The sequence below is a fragment of the Salvelinus alpinus genome, chromosome 17 (genome assembly GCF_045679555.1).
Source record: "Salvelinus alpinus chromosome 17, SLU_Salpinus.1, whole genome shotgun sequence".
NCBI lineage: Eukaryota > Metazoa > Chordata > Actinopteri > Salmoniformes > Salmonidae > Salvelinus > Salvelinus alpinus.
The window spans coordinates 11,745,982-11,773,981 of NC_092102.1; the positions used below are offsets into that span (position 1 = coordinate 11,745,982).

The window sequence follows — 28,000 nt, forward strand, 5'->3', positions numbered from 1 at the left end:
AATTACACAGAAATGCCTGTTTACTATCAGCGTTCCAAAGCAGAGAACCCCAAAAAATGCTGTGCTTAATGAGTCCTGTCACACAAGGTTAGAGGTCACAACCTGAGGGTCACACCGGTCAGGGATGTGAAGAAAGAGGTGGTTTGTATAGACAGGATATTACAAGATAAATATTCAAATATCGTATTTTCATCTGTTTGAAGTGAACAAGAGAACCTAAAATGTGACATAAATACACCTAGAAACCGAAACCTGGGTGAATATTGTTTTAAGATGGGAAGTAAGGGGTTAGATTCCACAATCAAAACGGCATAATTTAGCAGTGGCGTACCATTACCCTTGGGGTATAACGAAATAAAAAAATCCTTATATCCATTTTGATCAAGCTCTTCCACTCTTTAAAAGCTCCCCATAATGAGTTATGGGTGACTTGACATTCCCATGGCTTAAAGAACCGTAAGAGTCTGGTTCTACAGTCATGCACGTAACAGATAGAGAAACAGAAACATCCAGAAACATTTAATGAGATCTCCCTCTTCAGTTACATGTGATAGTGGGGTTACATACGACAATGCTGAAACATCCTCTGCATTAAATGCCAGTCAACACTTGGCCCATGGATAAGAGTGAGGGAAGAGCATGCCTCCAAAACATTTATCACACAGCTCATATGATTTTCCATGACATGGTTGCCTTGGCGTTGACCTCCAGGCAGGTCCGGATGAGACAAGGAAGCAGGAAGCCATTGACGGTGTATTGGGAAAGACCCTGGAAAGAAGCAGCTAATGACTGCTATACATGATGATCAGAGGAACACAAACATTGCTTCCCTCATAGTCAAATAAAAAGTTACGGTATGTCAGCAAAGCCCCCTAAAATAAGGAGACTTTGTCTGTTTTCTTTTATTAAAACTCTTGTCTGTCCCTCTTGGACACAGGCGCTCCATCATTAGCATAACCAGGCTTACAGAGCTCAGACAGCTTACATAGTCCAGCATTTAGACTGGTGGTGGGTGGCGACGACGCCCGTAGCAATACATGTTTTCCCAACCCCCACCTTTCAAAATTGTTATAATGATTAAAACTTCAACCTCCAGTCTCTTTTACTTAAAACCAGTCATTATTTCTCTATGTTTAGGTCCAGTCCTGAAGGTGCAGCCAGTCAGCACTGTGGGTGGGTTTCTATTGAAGCAGGTTAGCAGGAAGGGAGCTGTAGTGCAGCTCCAGCCAGGTTGTGGTGCAGAGCAGAGATCTCACTCTTTTGGCATCAAACATCTTCACTTCTTTCATTCCACCTCTGTCTGCATTGTCCTCCATATTGTCATGTGGGTCTGCGTCCATTATAGCAAGGCTGCATACTGTACTTATTCGCTGAGCTCGACCTCTGTACAGAATTGCGGAAAAATGTATGAGTTTTCCATTGAAAAGTCTGAACATCGCTAAAATCTCAATATAGCAGTAAATTCAGTGTCAGCAACCAATCTTTACCTTTTTTATTTGCCTCATCGTCAGCTAAGCTTGAGGAGCTGAAAAAAAAGACACATGTCAATGGAATATGCCCATGGAGAAATGTACTGCTGAATCATGGTTGACAAACTGTCCTCAGTTAGGTGCATTGCTAGAATATCAAACAAACAGGGTAGGGCATCCCTGTTCATATAGTGGGTCCTCATTTAAAAGTTGGATCATACTGCAGCACAGCTTGCAGAATGCTGCGGAATGGTACAGCATGTTACAGTGCATGAGTCATAGTATTTTACTGTCAGACTTTGTTGCCGTTAATGCTTGTTGAAACCACCAGAGGGCATCTTTGAGGGCGTCTTCATGAAGCTTGATGGTGCTTGCTTACTTTCTCAAATAATCGTACAGAGGTCCATGCAGGCCAGACGTTTTGACTGCTATAACCCATCTTAAAAAGCATAGCAAGTTAATTAATTTTGTTGACATGAAGCAACCATAGCCCCAACTACTATAGCACAGAGAAACACATCTTGAAACATGCTATTCTGTTCTTTTAAAATAAACTATCTTAAAACATTAATGTTTTTTTTATGACCTTCCTAAACAAAATATTAATGGATTTCTTTGTGATTGGGTATATTAAATAGATTTGGACTTGTTTCAAGTGCAGTAATATCTAACAATTCACAACAGTACACACAACCTAAAAGTAAAAGAACGGAATTAAGGAATATATAAATATTAGGATGAGAAATGTCAGAGTGGCATAGACTAAAATACAGTAGAATAGAATACAGTATATACATATGAGATGAGTAAAGCAAAAATTTAAAGTGACTAGTGTTCCATTATTCAAGTGGCCAGTGATTTCAAGTCTATGTATATGGGGCAGCAGCCTCTAAGGTGCAGGGTTACGTAACTGGGTGGAAGCTACCTAGTGATGGCTGTTACCGCTGCTCTTTAATTATTTGTTTTTCTTATCTCTTTTTTTGTTTTGTGTATTTTTTTTGTGTATTTAAAATATATATATACATATATATATATATATATATATATATATATATATATTCTTCAAAGTGCATTGTTGGTTAAGGGCTTGTAAGTAAGCATTTCACTGTAAGGTCTACAACCTGTTGTATTCGGCGCATGTGACAAATAACATTTGATTTAACAGTCTGATGACCTTGAGATAGAAGCTGTTTTTTGATGCACCTGTACTATCTTCACCTTCTGGATGATAGCAGGGTGAACAGGCAGTGTTAGGTGAATGGATGATCTACGTGTGTGTGTGTGGTTCCCTCCGTGAAGCATAGAGGAGGTGGTGTGATGGTGCTTTGCTGGTGACACTGATTTATTTAGAATTCAAGGCACACTTAACCAGCATGGCTACCACAGCATTCTGCAGCAATACGCCATCCCTTCTGGTTTGCGCTTAGTGGGACTATCATTTGTTTTTCAACAGGACAATGACCAAACACACATCCAGGCATTGTAAGGGCTATTTGACCAAGAAGGAGAGTAATGGAGTGCTGCATCAGATGACCTGGCCCCCACAATCACCCGACCTCAACCCAAATTGAGATGATTTGGGATGGGTTGGACCGGAGAGTGAAGGAAAAACGGCCAACAATTGCTCAGCATATGTGGGAACTCCAATACTGTTGGAAAAGTATTCCAGGTGAAGCTGGTTGAGAGAATGCCAAGAGAGTTCATAGCTGTCAAAGCAAATGGTGGCTACTTTGAAGAATCTAAAATATATTTGGATTTGTTTAACACTTTTTGGTTACTACATGATTATATATGTGTTATGATGTCATAGTTGAGTCTTCACTATTAATCTACAATGTAGAAAATAGTAAAAATAAAGAAAAACCCTAGAATGAGTAGGTGTGTCCAAACTTTTGACTGGTACTGTACATCTCGCCAACGTCTGCCCGATGTATACATGATACATCAGGCCGATGTAGTATGGAGAGCGTTTGAACATTGGCAAGAAGTCGCTGAGACTTTGGCATTAGATCGCATTTTCCCTTCAGCCGCTGTTTGGATGATGCATGTCAAAATGGCTAAATTATACTGGCATTAATAAAAAGAAAAAAACGATATATACATTTTTGGGTTTATTTATTGTTTTTACCTTATTTCACCAAGTCAGTTAAGAACAAATTCTTATTTACAATGACGGCCTAGGAACAGTTGGCAGAATGACAGATTTTTAGCTTGTCAGCTCGGGGATTCGATCTAGCAACCTTTCGGTTACTGGCCCAATGCTCTAACCAGTAGGCTACCTGACGCCCCAGACATGACTTATAGTAGTGATTGCATACATTTTCGTAATTTTTTTTCTTCATACTTGTCCCTCATGGGAATCGAACTCTCAATCCTGGCGTTGCAAGCGCCATGCTCTACCAACTGAGCTACATGGGACAATAGACTATTAGTGATTTTCTTGTGGGTAAAATGAAGAGAGATGATTCAAGTTCATTTCAAGTTTATTAGGCTATTGCTATACCATCAAGTTCTTAAAATAACTCCAGCACAGAGAAGAGAAAGGAGCCTTGAATAATTAAACAATAAATCAAACGCAACATGTCGGCTAAAGCAACCGAATTCAGGAATTCATTCAACTGTTTTTAATCTTGACTGTACTAAGGACTTTAAAACCTTTTTTGTTAGAACAGACTATATGGGATTGATTATCATTTGTTTGTGAATGATTATTGTATTTGTTGTGTTTACACTGTTTGAAATTGTCCGAAAAAAATAAAATCACACATACTGTAATAAGCACGCAGAGCTTCTCCTACCCTCCTTCTTGATCTCCTTCTTCATGTCATTATCATTACTAGGCAAACATCCATTAATAGATTTCAAGTCTATAAAAATAGAAATCAACTCGGCAAGAGTCTATTGTCCAGCTAATAGCTCATCATAGGTGGATGGCATCTTTTGTATTCAAATGTATTGAACGAATGTATTAATTACAGTCATTTACAATTCTCAGTCTGGAAACGTGTGGAAGCGTTGTTCACAACCTGCTACACTTGTGAAAAACAAGTGTTTGAAAACATGTTTTCAAAATGCCTCCAGCTCACATTGTAAAGTGGTGTGTGACGCGCTGATAACGTGTTGCCTGCACTTGAAAGGTGAATGGGAGGCGCACTTTAATTACCAGTTTAGAAATACAGTTATGCAAATTATTCTATAGACCGATGAGCATGACGGTCAAATGTACTTAGAGACAGAAATTGGGAGCTTTTTGTAGGGTGAATTATGTGGATTATAATAAATTGACATATTTGTAGGGGTTGTTGCATTTGTCATTGTATCTGGACTGCCAGATACAAATTAGTTTTGATCACCAATTAGCTATTATGAGGGTTTTGGCTGGCTATTGTCCAATTTAATGGCTCATCAATGCGTGAACCAAAGTCCATCACTACTGTAAGCCAAGAACTCCAAAAATAAAAACACAGCATCTAGTGGTAGAAATATATTGAATTAGATGTTTTTTTTTACTGTTTCAAAATGCATGTGTTTATTAGGCTACTGTGCAGTGTGACAAAAACCAACCGAATAATGAGATGTTTACTGTAGCCTAGATATACTGTATGCCTAATTCCTTAGATAAGGGAGAGCAGGCCATGTCCTGACTTTCTCAGCGACCTAAAGTACTCATTAAATCTGTCTTTTATGCTTTTTCGGGTTGCATCACTCATGGACAGAAACTTCTGAAACACAGTATTCATGATGAACACTCGGAGGTTCACTGGTAAGCCAAATTTGCCTCGGGATCCATCCCAGTTGGTATTCTGTGTCCACTCATGGTGAGCAGTTCTGGTGTCAGAAGAGGAAGGGGAATGGAAATGTCAGGGTGAACAGACGACCTGACGAAACGGCCACGATTGTTGCCTCTGCTTGTCGGAGGTGGAGTTCCAGAGCTCACAGGTGTGCCTGGCATGGATTGTGACTCCATCTCGTCCCTCACCCTCTTCAACGCGTCATTCTCCGCCTGACTCTCCATATCGCCCGTATCTCTGGAACGGGTAGCACCATAGAAAGAAGCTGGCTATGTCCATTCCGTCTGTTCTCCTTGGTCTCAATGAAACATTTCTGAGATAAACAGATACTTTTTAAAATGGTAACTGTGTTAATGGTGGAGTTTAGGGTGGGGTGATGAGTACTGGCATAGTGTGACTCCAAGTTACAATAGGCCATAAGTATACAGCAGACCTCCCACTGTCCTCACTTTGATTATGCTATAGCACATACTGTAGCTATGATGATTGAGCGATCTCTCTCAAATGCAGACAATGACTCAAAACACATTGCCGCCTGGGTTTGCATTGCAAATGAGGGCATGATCTGGGTCAAGACGCCAGCAGAGTAAGTAGACCTAAAACACTTTTTCACAGCACATTACTCAACACTAGTGAGACTCACCTCGCCTATGGTAGGCCTACAGTATATCTAAAAATATGTTAATGTAGGTCTCCTGATTTAAACCTGATCAAAACTTGATTGGCATCAACTGAAAACATTAATCTGTAACTCTGCCAGGCCTACAAGCAAAGATGAACTGGTGAAGGGCATCAAGACGTATTGGCTTGAGAAAAAAATACATTAATCATCTCAGCAAGGATTTACCCGTGGTCGTGGAGCTGGGGGGGGGGGGGGGGGTGTAACTAAAATGTAGTTGAAACAAACATCTGAGTCTTTATCATAATTTTATTAATGAAAACAAAGATGTTGATGAACAAATATTGTATATGGATATGCGTCTTTCTTTTGGAAATATATAAATCAATCATCTATTATAAGGTTGATTTGATTATTATGTGGGTTATAATAAATGTACATATTTGTTGGGTGTTGATGCATTTTTCATTAGGGCAAATCAGGTCTGTGATATTGATACATTTATAACTTTAGTCTTGTATCAGGTGAAGTGTCCTCACATTTGGTCTGATAATTACACCCTAATCTCCAAAGGGCTCTCTCTCAATTGCTACTTCAATATACAGTACCAGTCAAAAGTTTGGACACAACTACTCATTCAAGGTTATTTATTTTTATTTTTTTACCAGCATCATGAGGAATGCTTTTCCAACAGTCTTGATGGAGTTCCAACATATGTTGAGCAATTGTTGGTTGCTTTTCCTTCACTCTGTGGTCCAACTCATCCCAAACCATCTCATTTGGTTGGAAACAAATCTCAAATTTGTACTCCAGAACTATGGACAGATTTCTACCGGTCTAATGTCCATTGCTCGTGTTTCTTGGCCAAAGCAAGTCTTCTTCTTATTGGTGTTCTTCAGTAGTGGTTTCTTTGCAGCAATTCGACCATGAAGGTCTGATTCACACAGTCTCCTCTGATCAGTTGATGTTGAGATGTGTCTGTTACTTGAACTCTGTGAAGCATTTATTTGGTCTGCAATGTAAGGTGCAGTTAACTCTAATGAACTTATCCTCTGCAGCAGAGGTAACTCTGGGTCTTCCTTTCCTTTGGCGGTCCTCATGAGAGCCAGGTTTCATCATAGTGCTCGATGGTTTTTGCGACTGCACTTGAAGAAACTTCAAGTTTTTGAAATTTTCTGGATTTTTTGACCTTCATGTCTTAAAGTAATGATGGACTGTCGTTTCTCTTTGCTTACTTGAGCTGTTCTTGCCATAATATATACTTGCTCTTTAACCAAATAGGGCTATCTTCTGTATACCACCCCTACCTTGTCACAACACAACCGATGGGCTGAAATGCATTAAGGAAAGAAATTCCACAAATTAACAAGGCACACTTGTTAATTTAAATGCATTCCAGGAGACTACCTCATGAAGCTGGTTGAGAGAATGCCAAGAGTGTGCAAAGCTGTCATCAAGGCAACGGGTGGCTAAATATATTTACATTTGTTTAATATTTTTTGGGTTACTACATGATTCCATGTGTGTTATTTCATAGTTTTGATGTCTTCACTATTATTCTACAAATAGTAAAAATAAAGTAAAACCCTGAAAAGAGTAGTTGTGTCCAAACTTGACTGGTACTGTATCACTCATTCGTTCAAGCATTTTATTTTATAAAATGAAAAAACAAAGGGAGCCTTGAATAATTAAACAATAAATTAACCGCAAACATGAGTCTCGTGTTCATACTCAACCTCTGCGGGCATTTGGAGTTGCCTATACTGTACGCAATTGAGCAAAATAATAGGCTTGCTCCTTATTTATTTAGGCTACATTATTCCACAGCCTAATTGTAGTCTAACCAATATCCTAATCGCGATCCAGTGAAAAGAAAAACCTGACATTGACATCAAGGGTGGATTGCTTCTTTTGTATTCCAATGTATTGGGAAAGGCGGCTAAACCATTTCCACCTGGCCCACAGCATTGTTGCGAACTTACAGTACAGAGCACTTCCACTCCATGCTCCAGCAGATGGTAACATTCTTACAGTACAGAGCACTTCCACTCCATGCTCCAGCAGATGGTAACATTCTTACAGTACAGAGCACTTCCACACCATGCTCCAGCAGATGGTAACATTCTTACAGTACAGTGCACTTCCACTCCATGCTCCAGCAGATGGTAACATTCCGGTAACATTCCACAAGTTATAAATAAAACGAATCAATTAAATAGCTCAGGCCATGAAAATATGTGAAACCTTTTTTTGAGTTGTATTTTATCTGTGCCTAGTAGCCGAGGCTATATGACTGCGCCATCAACTTGTTTATTTAGCAGACGTCACTAGGTGATTATATTCAGTCAACACACACAGTATATTTGACGAATATCATGGAATATAACTGAAGATTTTTTATTTTAACTTAGAATAAAAACCTTAGTGTAACAGTTGAAGTAATATGCTACAGTCCAGTTAGATTCCCTTGATGAAGTGTTTTTTTTTGGGTGCGCATGCAGGACAGAGGAATAGCAATTCTTACACTATTGTTCTAAATTCAATCACCCTCTTCTTCTTCATCCTCATCATTCAGTTCATTCAAATGCAATTGTGAAGTCGTGCACAATTATCAGTTTCTATTTGGTTTATCTCGCCCATTCTTATTTCTTTTTTACCCCGTTTTCTCCCCAATTTCGTGGTATCCAATTGGTAGTTACAGTCTTGTCTCATTGCTGCAACTCCCGTACGGACTCGGGAGAGGCGAAGGTCGAGAGCCGTGCGTCCTCCGAAACACATCCAAACCAAGCCACACTGCTTCTTGACGCAATGGCCACTTAACCCGGAAGCCAGCTGCACCAATGTGTCGGAGGAAACACTGTGCACCTGGTGACCGTGTCAGCGTGCACTGCGCCCGGTCCGCCACAGAAGTCGCTAGTGCGCGATGGGACAAGTACATCCCTGGCGGCCAAACCCTCCCCTAACCCGAACGATGCTGGACCAATTGAGCGGCCGGCTGCGACGGAGCCTGGACTGCGCCATATTGCCCATTTATTGACAGCATTCACTCAGCTAGAGACACATTAGCGCCATGGGACCAACATTTTACAATGTACCCAAAAGCATAATCAGCGCTCTAACACCGTCTTGCGGTGGTCTGGAGCATATGAAGCAGTGGCGCAGGGTAACATACAAATCCACAAATTACCTCAATGTCCTGCGGCATAATCTCAAAACTTTTAATTGAGGAACCACTGTAGGTGTTAGGGGCATGTGGATTGTAGGGTGGGATGACCTCTAACCTGGTGAGCTGTGGGGCTGTGTCACTGCTGGGGGCGACAGGTAGCCCAGCCGAGCCCTCACTGGAGCCCCCAACGGGCATGGTCCTCTTGGCCCAGGCGTTCTCCTTAGGGGGCGGGGCAAGCACCACCTTCAGGGCCTGCCCGTCCTGTCTGGGAGGGGGCAGGGTCACAGGGGAGGAGGGCTCCTCTTCACGACCACTGTCCACCGAGCGCTCGCTCTCCCTGCGCTTGGAGGCTGGCAATGGGACAGGAAGAAGAAAATAGGACTTTATTGTCCAACGTCCACAAATGTCCAACAGGAAATGTGTATTCTCTTATTTTAGACCAACCCTCCCAAAGAAGTCAGCTGAAATCACAACATTACCCTCCAAAGACATCTCAGCGACTACAGTACTGATATAATGGCTGACTGCATTACCCATCATAGCCAGTCAAATTCTCACCTCTGCCAGACTGGCTGCCTGGTTGGGAAGACTCGCTGCCAGTCCGAGAGCGTTCTGCAGGTTGGTCCTCACTACGCCAGCTGGGGTGCCTGAGGGATGACCAGGATCAATGAGTCAAGGATAACATCCTATACATGAAGTTTATTCTTTACTCCATTTCCTCATGTTAGCCTACGCTCTTCTGCCCTTCGTCACATACCTCTCTCTGGGCTTGCGGTCTGGGATCCTGTCCTCTAGCTGTCGCTGCAGTTTCTCCTGTTCCCTCTTCAGCCTCTCCTCGACCTCTCTCTCCTTGGCGGCTGTGTCCACTGGCTTGGCCCCGCCGAAGATGGAGGCAGCCCTGCCTGAGGGGGCAAACGGGGTGTTGCTCTGCTCCACCTCTTTGGGTACGCTACGGGGCTTCAGGATCAACTTGGGCCTCTCGACAGCACCTAAGAATGGCCAAAAAGTACACCCTGGTACAGTGCAGGTTTCACTGTGCCGGTGCACATGAAGAATGAGATGTGTTTTAATATGAAACTTTCTCACCTCTGTCATCCCGACTTTCCTCCCGTCTCTCGTATCGATCACTACCACGGTCACCATAACGATCCCCACTAACCCGGTAGTCATCCCGTCGGTAGCTATCCTGCCGGTAGCTATCCTGTCCTCCCTCATCGCGCCTGTAACCAGTGCCAAATGCCCTGCGACCACCACCACTGCCACCAAAACCACCTGAGGGAAGCGGCAGAAATACTACATTAGTAAGCCTTCTCACTAAAATGCTGAATGTGTATAGGTGTACTGGTGTAAGACCATGACCTCCTCTGTCATCATAGCGATCCCTGAACCTGTCCTGGCCCCCTCCGTAGCGATCATCTCCTCTGGGCCTGTCTGACTCGTAGCGGTCCCGTGACCCTGGAGCAAACGGCAGACAGAGAGGGGGCGGGGGGGTTTAGGGGGTCAATCTACCCCACATAGAGGACATAAGGTTTCTGACTTGTACTGTACTCACGGTCTCCAAAGGCATCGTCTCTCCGAGGCGGCCCGTCGTCACTCTCTCCTCCACTGGGCCGAGGAGCCCTCCAGTCATCACAGTCTGTCTTGTCTGGGCCAAAGTCTCCCCCGCGGTCCCTGTCCCGGCCACCCATGGAGTGATTATCCCTCCCTGAGAGAGACACAGACGTGTCAGAAAGGAAGTGGAGACAAACTCTTCTGATGCTTAATCAAGTTCATCTGAACTGCGCAAGTGTGTGTAGAATGCACAGCTGCAAAAATGTGTATGGTAGTACTGTAGCTTCAAGATAAGATACACACCTTTGTCATTAGACTGGTCTGCAATGTCCACACGGATTCTTCTATTTCCCAAGTTCTGCATGGAGAAAGAGTAAACATTAAAGGTCCAATGCAGCTGTTTTATCTCAATAATAAATCCTTTCTGGGTAACAAGTACCTTACTGTGATTGTTTTATTTTTTGACCATCTTATCGCACAAAAAACATTTCTCTCAAATTTTGTGCACAAATTTGTTTGTATCCCTGTTAGTGAGCATTTCTCCTTTGCCAAGATAATCCATCAGTTGACAGGTGTGGCATATCAAGAAGCTGATTAAACAGCATGATCATTACACAGGTGCTGGGAACAATAAAAGGCCACTCTCAAATGTGCAGTTGTATCATACAACACAATGCCACAGATGTCTCAATTTGAGGGAGCGTGCAATTGGCATGCTAACTGCAGGAGCGTCCTTCAGAGCTGGCAATACGTCCAACTGGCCTCACAACTGCCTATCACGTGTAACCACGCCAGCCCAGGACTTCCACATCCGGCTTCTTCACCTGCGGGATTGTCTGAGACTAGCCATCCGGACAGCCGATGAAACTGTGGATTTGCACAATCCAACAATTTCTGCAGAAACTGCACAAATTTCTGCAGAAAAAGTCTCAGTGAAGCTCATCCGCGTGCTTGTTGCCCTCACCAGGGTCCTGACTTGACTTGGCATCGTAACTGACTTCAGTGGGCAAATACTCACTTTCGATGGCCACTGTCACGCTGGATAAGTGGAGTATTTCTGTCTGTAATAAAGACCTTTTGTGAGGAAAAACTCCCTCGGATTGGCTGAGCCTGGCTCCCAAATGCCTGCGCCCCTGCCAAGTTGTGAAATCCATTTATTTCAATTGACTGATTTCCTTATACAAACTGAAACGCAGTAAAATCATTGAAAATGTTGCATGTTGCATTTATATTTTTGTTCAGTATATATCAATATTTGCCCATAAAAGCTATCCACCAACATTTCTCGCATAATTCATTTTACAGATAAGCAAAGATGCCTCCTTGTCTAGCATACTTTATCGACATTTGGAAAGTTTATCAACAAATGTTCTGTTTCCATCAGGCCTGTAGTGAAATGTTTTATCCAACATGCACTTTACAGGCACACAAAGGTTAGTTTTACACTTAAAACTTCTCTGCGCTACGGATCCCTTTTACGGGATCATTTTCCTAAACAACCGCTGAATTGCAGGGCGCAAAATATTACAAAAAATATTTATAATCATGCAATCACAAGTGAAATATACCAAAACACAGCTTAGCTTGTTGTTAATCCATCTATCGTGTCAGATTTTGAAAATATGCTTTACAGAGAAAGAAATCCAAGCTTTTGTGAGTGTATCAATCAATGCTAGAAAAGCTAGCCCCAAATTAGCATGGTCACGAAAGTCAGAAAAGCAATAAAATTAATCGCTTACCTTTGATAATCTTCAGATGTTTGCACTCACGAGACTCCCAGTTACACAATAAATGTTCTTTTTGTTCGATAAATATAACTTTTATAACAAAAAAACGCCATTTGGGTTGCGCGTTATGTTCAGAAAACTACAGCCTCGTTCCGGTCCTGAAAGCCAGAAGAAAATTCCCAAACGTATCAGATTCAAAAATATTACTAAAAATATTTATAATCATGCAATCACAAGTGAAATATAGCAAAACACAGCTTAGCTTGTTGTTAATCCACCTATCGTGTCAGATCTTGAAAATATGCTTTGCAACGAAAGCAATCTAAGCTTTTGTGAGTGTATCAATCAATGCTAGAACAGTTAGCCTTATATTAGCTTGGTTAGCTTGGTCACGAAAGTCAGAAAAACAATAAAATTAAATCGCTTACCTTTGATAATCTTCGGATGTTTGCACTCACGAGACTCCCAGTTACACAACAAATGTTCTTTTTGTTTGATAAATATTACTTTTATAACAAAAAAACGCCATTTGGGTTGGGCGTTAAGTTCAGAAAACCAAAGCCTCGTTCCGTTCGACGAAAATTCCCAAAAGTATCCGTAATGGTCGTAGAAACATGTCAAATGTTTTTTATAATCAATCCTCAGGTTGTTTTTAACAAACATAATCGATAATATTTCAACCGGACCGTAACCTACTCAATAAGAGAGAAAAAGAAAATGGAGCGCTACCCTCTCGCGCGCAGGAACTAATCTGAGGACACCTGACTACTTTTGAAAAATCTCGCTCATTTTTCCAAATAAAAGCCTGAAACTATGTCTAAAGCCTGGTCACAGCCTGAGGAAGCTATTGGAAAAGGAATCTGGATGATAACCCTTTAAATGGAAGAAAGACGGGCCAGGAAACACAGATTTAAAAAAAAAAAGAAATCACTTCCGGGTTAGATTTTCTCAGGTTTTCGCCTGCAGAATCAGTTTTGTTATACTCACAGACAATATTTTGACAGTTTTGGAAACTTTGGAGTGTTTTCTATCCTAATCTGTAAATTATATGCATATTCTACGATCTGGACCTGAGAAAGTCAGTTTACCTTGGGAACATTATTAAATTAAATTAAATAAAAAAATCTGACCCCTAGCGTCAAGAGGTTTAATTAAGACATGACTTTGCCGTTGTGCTGTAGAACTTGTATAATCAATTCTATACATTAGTTTATAATGGATTAAGCGTACATTTTCGTTAACTAATTTAGTTAATTATGTTTCAACATTCCTTCCATCTTGGGCCAAAATCAGTTATTTTTTAAGATTGCAAAGAGCAATTTCTCAAGCAAGAATTTTGGTAGGACTGTCTGGGAGTGGTCTAAGGGGGAGGGGAAAATTGAAAACTAGCTGTTATTGGCAGAGGTTTGGAACTCTCTTATTGGCCTATTAACTCATTTACAGCTTGGTGATGTCACCAGGCAGGACAAAACTCCATCCCACCAAAACAGGCTGACATTTCAGGCAGTCTTTTCAAACAGCTCTTACAGAAGAAAGGCATTATAATTTTCACAATATTATTCCAACTGGCATCCAGTGTGGAAATATATATAAAACACATCTGGTTTTTGAATGCATCGGGCCTTTAAAAAACAAATGGATGCCATCTAGTGGCTAAACCTATTGAATGGTGATTTCACTGACTTTTTCCCTTGTAGCTCACTTTGTAAAATTGACTCACCTCTTCGTTTAGACTCAAGGCACTCAGGAGGGATTCCACATCATCAAACTCAGCATAGCCAAAGCCCTTCAGCCTCTCTGGGTTACTGGGCTCTCTAGGAAGACGCACTGCACTGATCTACACAGAGAGAGAAAGAGACAGGGTTCAAACACATACGTCTGGGTTTGGATGAACAAATACTAGCAGCAACTTGACAAATACTTTATAAAAGGGGTATTCAAATCTTACCCTACCGAGGTCCAGACTACTGCTGGTTTTCTGTTCTACCTGATCATTAATTACCACCTGGTGTCCCTGGTCTAAATCAGTCCCTGACTCTAGGGAAATAATTAAAATGAGCAGTGGAACTGGTTTCGAGTTCCAGACTTGATTTTGAGGGCTTTATAATATAATAATATAAAATATGCCATTTAGCAGATTATTTTGTCCAAAGCGAATTACAGTCACGCGTGTATACATTTTACATTCGTTTCATGTTTTTACATTCGTAGTGCACTTACCCCCACACCCCTGAAGAAGTCCTTGATTGAGTCCTCAGTGACGTCGTAGGGCAAGTTGCCCAGGAAGGCGGTGTAAGGGGGACCACGGGGGATACGGGCGCGGTCAACGTTTGGCTCCCGGGCTGAACGGGGTGCTGTGGGCAGGATGGAGCGGTCGATGGCCGGGGCCCTGTACATATCCTCCTCTGTATGCCAGGAGGTGGACACTGGACAGAGAAGGGAGAGAATTGAGAGAGATTGGCGGTTAAAGGGTCCATCTATTTTGGGGATTTTAAGTATGTGGACATACTCGCATTCCAAAATCATGGGGATTAATATAGAGTTGGGTCCCCCCTTTGGTGCTATAACAGCCTCCACTCTTCTGGGAAGGCTATCCACTAGATATTGGAACATTGCTGCGGGGACTTTCTTCCATTCAGCCCCAAGAGCATTAGTGAGGTTGGGCACCGATGTTGGGTGATTAGGCCTGGCTCGCAGTCGGCGTTCCAATTCATCCCAAAGGTTGAGGTAAGGGCACTGTGCAGGCCAGTCAACTTTTTCCACACCGATCTCGACAAACAATTTCTGTATAGACCTCGCTTTGTGCACGGGGGCATTGTCATGCTGAAACAGGAAAGGGCCTTCCCCAAACTGTTGCCACAAAGTTGGAAGCACAGAATCATCTACAATGTCATTGTATGTTGTAGAGTTAAGATTTCCTTTCACTGGAACTAAGGGGCCTAGAAAAACAGCCCCAGACAAATAGTCCTCCTCCACCAAACTTTACAGTTGGCACTACGCATTCGGGCAGGTAGTGTTCTCCTGGCATCAGCCAAAACCAGATTCGTCATTTCAACTACCAGATGGTGAAGCGTAATTCATAACTCCAGAGAACCTGCTTGCACTGCTCTTTTACCTTTATTTAACCAGGAAAAGCCCATTGAGACCCAGAGACTCTTTTCCAAGCGAGACTTGGCTAAGGCTGCAGCAACAATCAATACATACAATTAAAACATGATCCAGCCTAAAAAAAGCATTTACACTCCTCTGTAACTGAGTCTCCCATCAACATTTGAAATTAATTCAGGGGCACTAACATATCCAGATGAAGCATGGATTGTAGACTATTCCATGCCTTTGGTGCACAAGACGAGAAGGCAGTCTAATACTGTAATACTGTATATATCCTGGGGACTTTAAGTAGCACCCACCTAGCAGACCGGGTATGGTAACTGCTGGTGGAGACCAGACTACAGAGGTAAAGAGGGAGTTTACCCAAAAGGGCTTTGTAGATGAACACATACAAATGTAGCTTCCTGCACATATAAAGTGAGGTCCAACCTACCATTTGGTACAAGGTGCAATGGTGGGTGAGTGACTTGGCATTTGTAATAAAGCACAAGGATGCATGATAAACATAGTCCAGTCTCTGTAAAATGGAGGAGGCTGCATGCATATACAACAAGTCACCATAATCAATTACAGAGAGAAAAGTGGCCTGAACAAGCTTCTTTCTAGCCATAAGTGGGAAGCAAGCCTTATTACGAAAATAAAAACCAAATTTCAATGTAAGCTTTGCTACAAGATCATTCATATGAACTTTAAAGGACAACTTGTCATCCGACTATATACCTAGGTATTTGTAGGATGACACTTTTTCAATGGATAAGCCACCAGATGTGACAATACTAACCTTCTCTGGCTGAGTGGGAGCTCTGGTAAAGGTCATGAATTTCGTTTTTTTGTACATTCAAGACCAGTTTGAGACCATAAAGGGAGACCTGCAGTGACTGAAAAGCAGTCTGGAGCTCTTCAACAGCCTGAACCAGAGAAGGAGCACATTTAATATATGACTGTATCATCTGCATATAGATGTAACTTTGCTGGTTGCATCCCTTTTCCCAAATCATTAATAAAATTGAGAACACAGGAGCTAAAGCGAAACCCTGAGGCACACCTCTATTCATCTCAAGAAAGCTAGACTTTTGTCAGTATATACACATTGAGTTCTGTCTCTTCACTGAGACCAATGTTACTGAGCCTAGCTACCAACAATTCATGGTCAACTGAATCAAAGGCCTTTGATAAATCAAAAACAGAGCAGCACAATGTTGCTTTTAATCAAGTGCATTTATGATGTCATTTGCCACTGCTATAGCTGCAGCTGTGGTTCTGTGTCCCGATCTAAAGCCAGACTGAACCCTGCTCACTATGTTAATTTCAATTAAAAAGAAAAAAAGAAAAAGAAAAAAACTGTGTTCACAAGGGATTTATATACTTTGACCAGGATTGGGAGTTTGGAAATACGATGATAGATATTAGCATCTGAGGGATCTCCACCCTTTAGCAGTGGGAGGACATAAACTGATTTACAAATGCTGGGTATGGAATTAGTCAAGAGACTCAAGTTGGAAATGTGAACCAGAGGTTCAGTAATAATACCAGCTGCTATCTTTAAGAGGTAGGGATCCAGGTTGTTTGGACCTGCAGACTTTTTAGTGTCTACTGCCTTTAATGCTTTATAGACCTCAGCATAAGAAACAGGCGCAAAGTTAAAATGGTTCACGAGGGCCTATATCATAGTTGAGTGTAACAGAGCTTACATTAGAGGCCTGGGCCCCACCATTATCAAAAACTGAACCAGCAGATATGAAGTGATTGTTAAAAACCCCTACAAAATCGGCTTTATCCTTCACTTCATTAGAATCCGTCATTAAATGGTCAGGAAGGCCAGAGGAGACATTAGAACCTGCCACTGATTTGATTAGCTTCCAGAACTTAGTAGGGCTGTTTAAGTTCTCTGTGACTGCATTTAGATAGAAATCTGATTTGGACTTCCTGATCAATCCTGTGCATTTATTTCGTAGTGCACTGAAGGAGGCCCAGTCAACAGGAGCATATGTATGTCTAGCTTGAGCCCAAGATACATTTCTCTTTCTAATTAATTCTGCTAAGTCATCTGAAAACCACTGAGTCTAAATTTCTTCACAGGGGCGTGCTTATCACTCTGTCAATATTATGGTAAAGATCATGTAAGAGCGCTTGCTCATCAAACTGTCTAAAATGTCTTGTAAAATATAACAGGGTTTGGCTTTGGTCATTGTTGTATTTCTAACACTAGCTATTGCACAGTGATCACTGACATCATTACAGAATATCCCAGTCCAGTGTATTTGTGAGGGGGTATTCGTTAGAAGAATGTCCAATAGCGTTGATTTGTTAGGTCTTGTATTCGGACTCGGTCTTGTAGGCGCATTGATTAATTGAGCGAGATTCAGAGAGTCACACAGTCCTTTAAAAGAGTCCGATACGGATGTAATCATGACCCAGTTCAAATCTCCTAAAAGAATGAATTCAGAGTCATTTAGCTTGTGTAGGACATCAGAAAGAGAGTTACTTGCATCTCCCGAAGTCGAGGGCAGTCTGTAGCAGCCGAGTACAGTGATGTGGGAGTCCTTGTATACGTTCACTTTAACCTAAAGAAATTCCAAATGTTTGGGTTTGGTAAGCGAGAGAATTTCAAGTGTTAAACTTGGATTTCACATAAATTGCAACCCGTCCTCCTTTACTCATCCAATCCTTTCTAAAAACCGTGTATCATCAATAGAAATCAAATTATTTCTTTAGCCAAGTTTCTGATAAAAACCATTATGTCTGCATTTGCCGTATTGGCACATATTCTAAATCATATCTATTTTTGGAAATAGACTTCTGACAACATGCAAGAGGCCAAAACCTGCTCTGATTTTAAAATCCTAGGCAGTGAGTAGAGATTGCATTGTATCTACCGGCCCAGGGGTTGGTCCCACATTACCAGACATCAACAATAAAAGCATAACAATATATCTCAGTTGCCCAATGCGTGAGGACTTGGCGAGCCAGCACCATTGTCAATAAAACAAGCTGAGTCTTTCGACACAGAATAAAGGTAATTCAAGAGATTGAGATTTTGGAAGTACGCCATCAAGTGAAGGCCCACTTGCGTTAGAGTGGTACAAATGCAATTGCAGAGCGAGAACCTGGTGGTATTGACATGACGGTCTCGTCAGAGTGTTTGCAAATTATAGGGCATAAGGCGAAGATCATTCACTCATCCCATTGATCATTCATCCCATTTAATCCAGGATGTCATTGAGTAAAGAGCAAGTACATTAACAGATACATAATGCCGTTTTTTATAGCTCTTTCAGCACAGGTGTGCAACAACCAGTAGACGTTGTGTAGAATGACGTAGATTTGCCCGCGGTGCATCAGGTTTTCCAATCTGGCAACCGCTTCTCCTATCCTAGCCTTCAGTGCGCACCTGCGCTCGCGTAGCAGGCCTAGTGTGCAGACAAACGCTCCTGACTCAGCAGGCTCCAACTCCAAAAAGGTGTAGGCTACAGTTTGAGCGGCCCGAGGCAGGAAAAAAAGCCTTCTCAAAAAGTACATTTCGTGAAAAAGACAGGGTCATTAATACATAAAAACTCTTAAAACTCTGATCTCAAGGATCAGACATACAAATGGACAGACTGATTGGCTGCTGTGGCGGTGAGCTTTACACCACTCAAGCCGACACTTGGCATTGTGCATGGTGATCTTAGGCTTGTGTGCGGCTGCTCGGCCATGGAAACCCATTTCATGAAGCTCCTGAAGAACAGTTATTGTGCTGGCGTTGCTTCCAGAGGCAGTTTGGAACTCGGTAGTGAGTGTTGCAACCGAGGACAGATGATTTTTACGTGCTATGCACTTCAGCATTCGGCGGTCTAGTTCTGTGAGCTTGTGTGGCAGCTCCTAGACGTAGCTCCTATACGCTTCCACTTCACAAAAACAGCACTTACAGTTGACCGGGACAGCTCTAGCAGGGCAGAAATTTTACAAACTGACTGTTGGAAAGGTAGAATCCTATGACGGTGCCATGTTAAAAGTCACTGAGCTCTTCAGTACGGGCCATTCTACTGCCAATGTTTGTCTATGGCAATTGCATGGCGGTGTGCTAGATTTTATACATCGGTCAGCAACAGGTGTGGCTGAAATAGCCAAATCCACAAATTTGAAGGGGTGTCCACATATATACCCATTGATTCTTTTTTTTCAATCCCCTTTTCTCCCCAATTTTCGTGGTATCCAATCGCTAGTAATTACTATCTTGTCGTCCCGTACGGGCTCGGGGAGAGACGAAGGTCGAAAGCCATGCGTCCTCGGAAGCACAACCCAACCAAGCCGCACTGCTTCTTAACACGATGCAGTGCTCTAGACCACTGCGCCACCCGGGAGGCCCACCCATTGATTCTTAATTAAGAATATACTGTATAAATGTCAATATCGTAATATAATTTTTGCGCTAGTTAGCTGTACCTGTACCAAAACATCCTGACTGTTTGCATCAATGCCTGGTATGGCAACTGCTCGGCCTCCGACTGCAAGGCACTACAGAGGGTAGTGCGTACGACACACTACAGAGGGTAGTGCTTGACGCCATCTGTCAAGCATGGTGGAGGCAATGTGATGGTCTGAAATGCTTTGGTGGTGGTAAAGTGGGATATTTGTACAGGGTAAAATGTAACTTGAAGAAGGAAGGCTATCACTCCATTTTGCAAAGCCATGCCATACCCTGTGGACGGCGCTTAATTGGAGCCAATTTCCTCCTACAACAGGACAATGACCCAAAGCACAGCTCTAAACTATGCAAGAACTACACTGCTCAAAAAAATAAAGGGAACACTTAAACAACACAATGTAACTCCAAGTTAATCACACTTCTGTGAAATCAAACTGTCCACTTAGGAAGCAACACTGATTGACAATAAATTTCACATGCTGTTGTGCAAATGGAATAGACAACAGGTGGAAATTATAGGCAATTAGCAAGACACCCCCAATAAAGGAATGGTTCTGCAGGTGGTGACCACAAACCACTTCTCAGTTCCTATGCTTGCTGGCTGATGTTTTGGTCACTTTTGAATGCTGGCGGTGCTTTCACTCTAGTGGTAGCATGAGACGGAGTCTACAACCCACACAAGTGGCTCAGGTAGTGCAGCTCATCCAGGATGGCACATCAATGCGAGCTGTGGCAAGAAGGTTTGCTGTGTCTGTCAGCGTAGTGTCCAGAGCATGGAGGCGCTACCAGGAGACAGGCCAGTACATCAGGAGACGTGGAGGAGGCCGTAGGAGGGCAACAACCCAGCAGCAGGACCGCTACCTCCGCCTTTGTGCAAGGAGGAGCACTGCCAGAGCCCTGCAAAATGACCTCCAGCAGGCCACAAATGTGCATGTGTCTGTTCAAACGGTCAGAAACAGACTCCATGAGGGTGGTATGAGGGCCCGACGTCCACAGGTGGGGGTTGTGCTTACAGCCCAACACCGTGCAGGACGTTTGGCATTTGCCAGAGAACACCAAGATTGGCAAATTCGCCACTGGCGCCCTGTGCTCTTCACAGATGAAAGCAGGTTCACACTGAGCACATGTGACAGACGTGACAGAGTCTGGAGACGCCGTGGAGAACATTCTGCTGCCTGCAACATCCTACAGCATGACCGATTTGGCGGTGGGTCAGTCATGGTGTGGGGTGGCATTTCTTTGGGGGCCGCACAGCCCTCCATGTGCTCGCCAGAGGTAGCCTGACTGCCATTAGGTACCGAGATGAGATCCTCAGACCCCTTGTGAGACCATATGCTGGTGCGGTTGGCCCTGGGTTCCTCCTAATGCAAGACAATGCTAGACCTCATGTGGCTGGAGTGTGTCAGCAGTTCCTGCAAGAGGAAGGCATTGATGCTGGCCCGCCCGTTCCCCAGACCTGAATCCAATTGAACACATCTGGGACATCATGTCTCGCTCCATCCACCAACGCCACGTTGCACCAGACTGTCCAGGAGTTGGCGGATGCTTTAGTCCAGGTCTGGGAGGAGATCCCTCAGGAGACCATCCGCCACCTCATCAGGAGCATGCCCAGGCGTTGTAGGGAGGTCATACAGGCACGTGGAGGCCACACACACTACTGAGCCTCATTTTGACTTGTTTTAAGGACATTACATCAAAGTTGGATTAGCCTGTAGTGTGGTTTTCCACTTTCATTTTGAGTGTGACTCCAAATCCAGACCTCCATGGGTTGATAAATTTGATTTCCATTGATAATTTTTCTGTGATTTTGTTGTCAGCACATTCAACTATGTAAAGAAAAAAGTATTTAATAAGAATATTTCATTCATTCAGATCTAGGATGTGTTATTTTAGTGTTCCCTTTATTTTTTTGAGCAGTGTATTTAGGAAAGAAGCACTCAGCTGGTATTCTGTCTATAATGGAGTGGACAGCACTGTCACCGGATCTCAACCCTATTGAGCTGTTGTGGGAGCAGCTTGACCGTATGGCACGTAAGAAGTGCTCATCAAGCCAATTCAACTTGTGGGTGGTGCTTCAGGAAGCATGGGGTGAAATCTCTTCAGATTACCTCAACAAATTGACAACTACAGTGCCTTGCAAAAGTACTTATCCCCCTTGGCATTTTTCCTATTTTGTTGCATTACAACCTGTAATTTAAATGGATTTTAATTTATATATCATGTAATGGACATACACAAAATAGACCAAATTGGTGAAGTGACATTTAAAAAAAATAAAAAAATAATAAAAAGGAAAAGTGGTGCGTGCATATGCATTTGCTATGAAGCCCCTAAATAAGATCTGGTGCAACCGATTACCTTCAGAAGTCACATAATTAGTTAAATAAAGTCCACCTGTGTGCAATCTAAGTGTCACATGATCTCAATATATATACACACCTGTTCTGAAAGGCCCCAGAGTCTGCAACACCAAGCAAGTGGCACCATGAAAACCAAGGAGCTCTCCAAACAGGTCAGGCACAAAGTTGTGGATAAGTACAGACAAGGTTTGGATTTTAAAAAAATATCCAAAACTTTGAACATCCCACGGAGCACCACTAAATCCATTATTAAAATATGAAAAGATATGGCACCACAACAAACCTGCCAAGAGAGGGCCGCCCACCAAAACTCACAGCCCAGGCAAGGAGGGCATTAATCAGAGAGGCAACAAAGAGACCAAAGATAACCCTGAAGGAGCTGCAAAGCTCCACAGCAGAGATCGGAGTATCTGTCCATAGGACCACTTTAAGCCGTACACTCCACAGAGCTGGGCTTTACGGGAAGAGTGGCTAGAAAAAAGCCATTGCTTGAAAAAAAAAATGCGCAAACATGTTTGGTGTTCGCCAAAAGGCATGTGACTCCAAACATATGGAAGAAGGTACTCTGGTCAGATGAGACAAAAATGTAGCTTTTTGGCCATCAAGGAAAACACTATGTCTGCTGCAAACCCAACACCTCTCATCAACCCGAGAACACCATCCCCACAGTGAAGCATGATGGTGGCAGCATCATGTTGTGGGGATGTTTTTCATCGGCAGGGACTGGGAAACTGGTCAGAATTGAAGGAATGATGGATGGTGCTAAATACAGGGAAATTCTTGAGGGAAATCTGTTTCAGTCCTCCAGAGATTTGAGACTGGGATGGAGGTTCACCTTCCAGCAGGACAATGACCCTAAGCATAGTGCTAAAACACTTGTGGTTTAAGGAGAAACATTTAAATGCCTTGGAATGGCCTAGTCCAATTGAGAATCTGTGGTATGACTTAAAGATTGCTGTACACCAGCGGAACCTGTCCAACTTGAAGGAGCTGGAACAATTTTGCCTTGAAGAATGGGCAAAAGTCCCAGTGGTTAGATGTGCCAAGCTTATAGAGACATACCCCAAGAGACTTGCAGCATCTTCAAAGTGGTAGGCATGTTGTGTAAATCAAATGATACAAACCCCCCAAAAATCCATTTTAATTCCAGATTGTAAGGCAACAAAATAGGAAAAATGCCAAGGGGGTGAATATTTTCACAAGCCACTGTAGAATGCCAAAGGTCTGCAAGGCTGTAATTGCTGTAAATGGAGGATTCTTTGACGAAAGCAAAGTTTGAAGGACACAATTATTATTTCAATTAAAAATCATTATTTATGACCTTGTCATCATCTTGACTATATTTCCTATCATTTTGCAACTCATTTCATGTGTTTTCATGGAAAACAAAGACATTTATAAGAGACACCAAACTTTTGAACGGTAGTGTACATATTACCTCAATTAACCGGTGCCCCCGCTCATTGACTCTGTACTGGTATCCCCTGTATATAGCCTCGCTATTGTTATTTTACTGCTGCTATTTTTTACTTAACACACCAAAACTGCATTGTTGGTTAAGGGCTTGTAAGTAAGCATTTCACTGTTGTATTCGGCGCATGTGGCATAAAATTTGATTTGATCTATAATTTTGAACTCATGGATGATGAGAGTCCTTGTACCCATAGCTGTCTATTAATTTAAGAGTAGTTACATTTATCCAGCACCATCCCTTAGCTATTTAACAAAACAGTGCCAGGGTGTCCCTTTTGTTGTTTGTACTGCAAATTGCCTCTAAGGTCACGCTGGCTAGGTACTGTATGTACGGATCCTAACAATAAGACATGTCAGCAGCTGTCGACACGTTGACTATGAATACCAAGCACAGGTGCACTGACACCAGAGGTGAATATCACAAAACAGGATTGGGCCTAAACGAATTACAGTAGCCAACATTATCCTGGTTGAATAAAACACTCAACATATAGGCCTAAACAGGAGAAAATATCTATGGCGATTGTTTATTTTTCTGAAGTATCTCACCCTCTGTTTCCAGGTCATCTGTCTCGTCTGCCCAGCTGCTAGCGGGCTTGGTGGGAGCGTAACTTGTGGGTGCGTTGCCCCCCTTGTCATCAGCAAGGAAGTCAGTCAGAGATAGGGTCTTCACCTTCTTATTCCCCTTCTTCTTAGCTGCTGTGAGTAGAGGAAAACATTTACCATCAAACAGCTCTCTGACACGTCTCTTATAAGACTGACTGTGATGGGGAAATTGTATTACTGCTATCAGAGTGCCTGCTTCATAGCCTAACAGACCAACATAGACCTAGTGCATCATGTAGTGGCATACACACTCCTCTTGGTTCAATTGCCTGATTCATACCAAAGGGCCAACCCAAAACCTTACTGTGCTGGCTTGGATATTTTATTTTCACAGTCACGCTGTCCTTTCCAATATGATTCCAGCAACAATGGTGGCTGCGTAACCAAGCCACCTCGGCTTGGTTTTGCTTTTGGGCCTATAGTGTGAATCAGGCAAAAGTGTTTGGGGATGTTGCACTGGGTCGATGATGGTCCCTTAGTAGTGAGTCAGTGAAGGAAAAATTATAAGCCTGCAAGACTAACATTTCCCAGATTTTTAAGGGTCATTCCAAGCCGGCCATATGGTTCACAGTCAGACCATTTCAGTGCTGTGTGGATGTTCCCTTTACAGACTTGCAGAGAGCTCACAATGGCATGAAATGAGGCCATGACGCACAAGAGTCCCTATTTGATTTACCATACCGACATCCCCTCCCCCTCCTCCATCAGATGTTGACACACCCCACAAAACATAAATACCTCACCCTGGTCTACTGTGCATGCCCCAGATACAGTCAACGTAAGCTAGCCAGCTGTCAACTCTCTTGTTTAAATATACTACATGACCAAAAGTATGTGTACACCTACTCGTTGAACATCTCATTCCAAAATCATGGGCATTAACATGGAGTTGATCCCCCCATTGCTGCTATAACAGCCTTCACTCTTCTGGGAACACTTTCCACTAGATGTTGGAACATTGCTTCGGGGACTTGCTTCTATTCAGCCACAAGAGCATTAGTGATGTCGGGTACCGATGTTGGGCGATTAGGCCTGGCTCGCAGTCGGCGTTCCAATTCATCCTAAAGGTGTTCGGTGGGATTGAGGTCAGGGCTCTGTGCAGGCCAGTCAACTTCTTCCACACCGATCTCGACAAACAATTTCTGTATGGACCTCGCTTTGTGCACAGGGGCATGCTGAAACAGGAAAGGGCCTTCCCCAAACTGTTGCCACAAAGTTGGAAGCACAGAATCGTCTAGAATGTCATTGTATGCTGTAGCGTTAATATTTAACGTCACTGGAACTAAGGGGCCTAACCCGAACCATGAAAAACAGCCCCAGACCATTATTCCTCCTCCACCAAACTTTACAGTTGGTACTATGCATTCGGGCAGGTAGTGTTCTCTGCCAGATGGTGCAGCATGATTTATCACTCCAGAGAACACGTTTCCACTGCTCCAGAGTCCTATGGCGACGAGCTTTACGCGACTCCAGCCAATGCTTGGCATTGCGCATGGTGATTTTGGCCATGGAAACACATTTCATGAAGCTCCCGAAGAACAGTTCTTGTTCTGACGTTGCTCCCAGAGGCAGTTTGAAACTCGGTTGTGAGTGTTGCAACCAAGGACAGACATTTTTTTTTGCGCTACATGCTTCAGCACTCGGCGGTCCCATTCTGTGAGCTTCTGTGGCCTACCACTTTGCGGTTGAGCCATTGTTGCTCCTAGACGTTTCCGCTTCACAATAACTGCACTTACAGTTGACCAGAGCAGCTCTTGCAGGGCAGAAATTTGACAAACTGACTTTTTGGAAAGGTGACATCCTATGACAGTGCTATGTTTTAAGTCACTGAGCTCTCCAGTAAGGTCATTCTGCTACCAATGTTTGTCTATGGCGAATGCATGGCTGTGAGCTCGATTTTATACACCTGTCAGCAACGGGTGTGGCTAAAATAGCCGAATCCACTAATTTGAAGGTGTGTCCGCATACTTCGGTATATATAGTATAGATGTCAAGCGTCTACAGGTAACTACCTCTAAAAACCCAGCAGATAACTCACTGTCGGCACAGTATGCAACTATCGTAGTCCCAAACAAACAATATCTATGAAGACGCATGGTCATTCCTGTGGTCAATGACCAGATCCTCTTCCTGGGGGGGAAAAAAACTGTAAGTGCGATGTTTACTCGGTCCCATGCCCACTCCCACCCTGCAGCGTCGATCGTGATACAGCCCTGACACAGAGCACGCAATTCCGAAACACCCGGAGAAAGTATGTATTTCAAAAGGTGAGTCCATCCCTTTCTAAAATGTTTAGTCGACGCTACTCAATGCATATCTCCATGCTTGCCACACCCGGCCCATGCAGAATTTAGCTAACATAATCCTCACCTAACGCCGCCATGTTGGAGATCGACAGTCTGCCCTGGATCCAGGAGACGTGAGCACGCAAGTTTCCGCGTGCATGTTTCGCAACGTGTCCACCTACAGGGCTGCACTGCAATGGTGTAGGTCACTCTATCACCACTGGGGGGCGGTGTAAGCCTAGTTAACAGAATTGAAGCGAGGTTCCCAAAAGTAATTCATGAGAAGGGGATCTGTTGTCCAATTTAACATTTTGTACGCATGTTCACTGTGTTAATTCCATTGCATGATGACACTAATATGATGGTCGCTTAGGGCCCCTGGCCCCCGACCAAAAAGTTATAATACTTTTTTACAAATATCTGTTTTAGGAACTTAGTGGGGTCTCGGCTTACTGTTGAGAGTTAGAATAGTAGAATACACAAGGTGCAATTAAAAAATGTGGTTGTGCATCAGCAGATTTTCTCTTGTTATGTCAGTCACTGACAGTCACTCAATTAGCCATGTCAGCTAACAATTAAGATTGGTAAGTTAGTCTAGCCAGCGATCTAAACTTCTAGTAATCATGGCTGAATACCGACCAGGCACACAGGGCATATGCCCAGGGTAGGGATGTGACAAATGGAACATTTTTCTTAATGATTAAACAGCATAAAATGCATAAAATCCCACGTGAATTCACAATGCAGCTGCTGCCAGCAACGGTTTGGTCTCACGGTGCTTCCTTTCAGATGGTTAAGCATTGCACCTGTACTACCATTACTGTTCCTCACTTCCACCTCGCAAAGTTTGCATTTCCTTCTCAATTAACTTCTCAAAGTATTGCCATACAGGACTTCACTGCTGGTCGCTTGCCTTTCTCTGACATGAGTTTTTTCTGTTAACAACGATGACGTGGTGGTGAGGTCAACTCCAAAATAATTGATTCCTCAAATCCTTGCAATTCGCCGCCCGATGTCAACGCCCATTTCTGAGTGTCAAGATTAGACTCCTAAGATTCAGTATTTTTGGAACGGAGGAGACTGATTAGTTGCTGTACTTAGGAGAACACAAACACTGTCATCTTTCATAGCGAGCTGGTGAGGGACGGATAGAGAGGGGAGGGGCACAGTACAGGCAGGTCGGCCACGAGGCAGACAGTCAGAACCGTGCACTAGGCCTATCTATCAGCAATCAAAAGCTGTATCTTGCAATGTCTTGCAACTTAAGTAAAGCAGGGCCTATCATCACAGCGTGGTAGCCAAGGCACCTAAAGAGCGGACAAGTTGAACCTTGCACTTCAACACTCTTAGTTGTTGCGGAGATTGACCCACTATGCTGTTTGCTTTCTGCATCTACGTCATATCGCTGAGTTTACTTTTCAATTACACAACTTT

General features: G+C 43.0%; 1 protein-coding gene across 4 annotated transcripts; it reads right to left on the reverse strand.

Moving 5' to 3' along the window:
• Positions 1-504: 504 nt before the first annotated feature.
• Positions 505-26,735, reverse strand: LOC139542123 (eukaryotic translation initiation factor 4B-like). 4 transcript variants are annotated; one of them, XM_071347184.1, is made up of 13 exons: positions 26,652-26,735; positions 24,225-24,374; positions 14,544-14,749; positions 14,044-14,160; positions 10,900-10,954; positions 10,598-10,750; positions 10,405-10,500; positions 10,132-10,317; positions 9,803-10,034; positions 9,604-9,692; positions 9,161-9,395; positions 1,488-1,525; positions 505-1,383 (listed from the first exon to the last, which is right to left on the reverse strand). In XM_071347184.1, the coding sequence occupies exons 1-13, from the start codon at positions 26,662-26,664 to the stop codon at positions 1,364-1,366; spliced, it is 1,590 nt and encodes a 529-aa protein (XP_071203285.1). In that variant the 5' UTR covers positions 26,665-26,735; the 3' UTR covers positions 505-1,363. The 4 variants fall into 4 exon arrangements, with proteins under 4 accessions (XP_071203285.1, XP_071203286.1, XP_071203283.1 ...); XM_071347185.1 differs by having other exon boundaries at positions 24,225-24,371; positions 26,652-26,705; XM_071347182.1 differs by having other exon boundaries at positions 26,320-26,677.
• Positions 26,736-28,000: the final 1,265 nt, after the last annotated feature.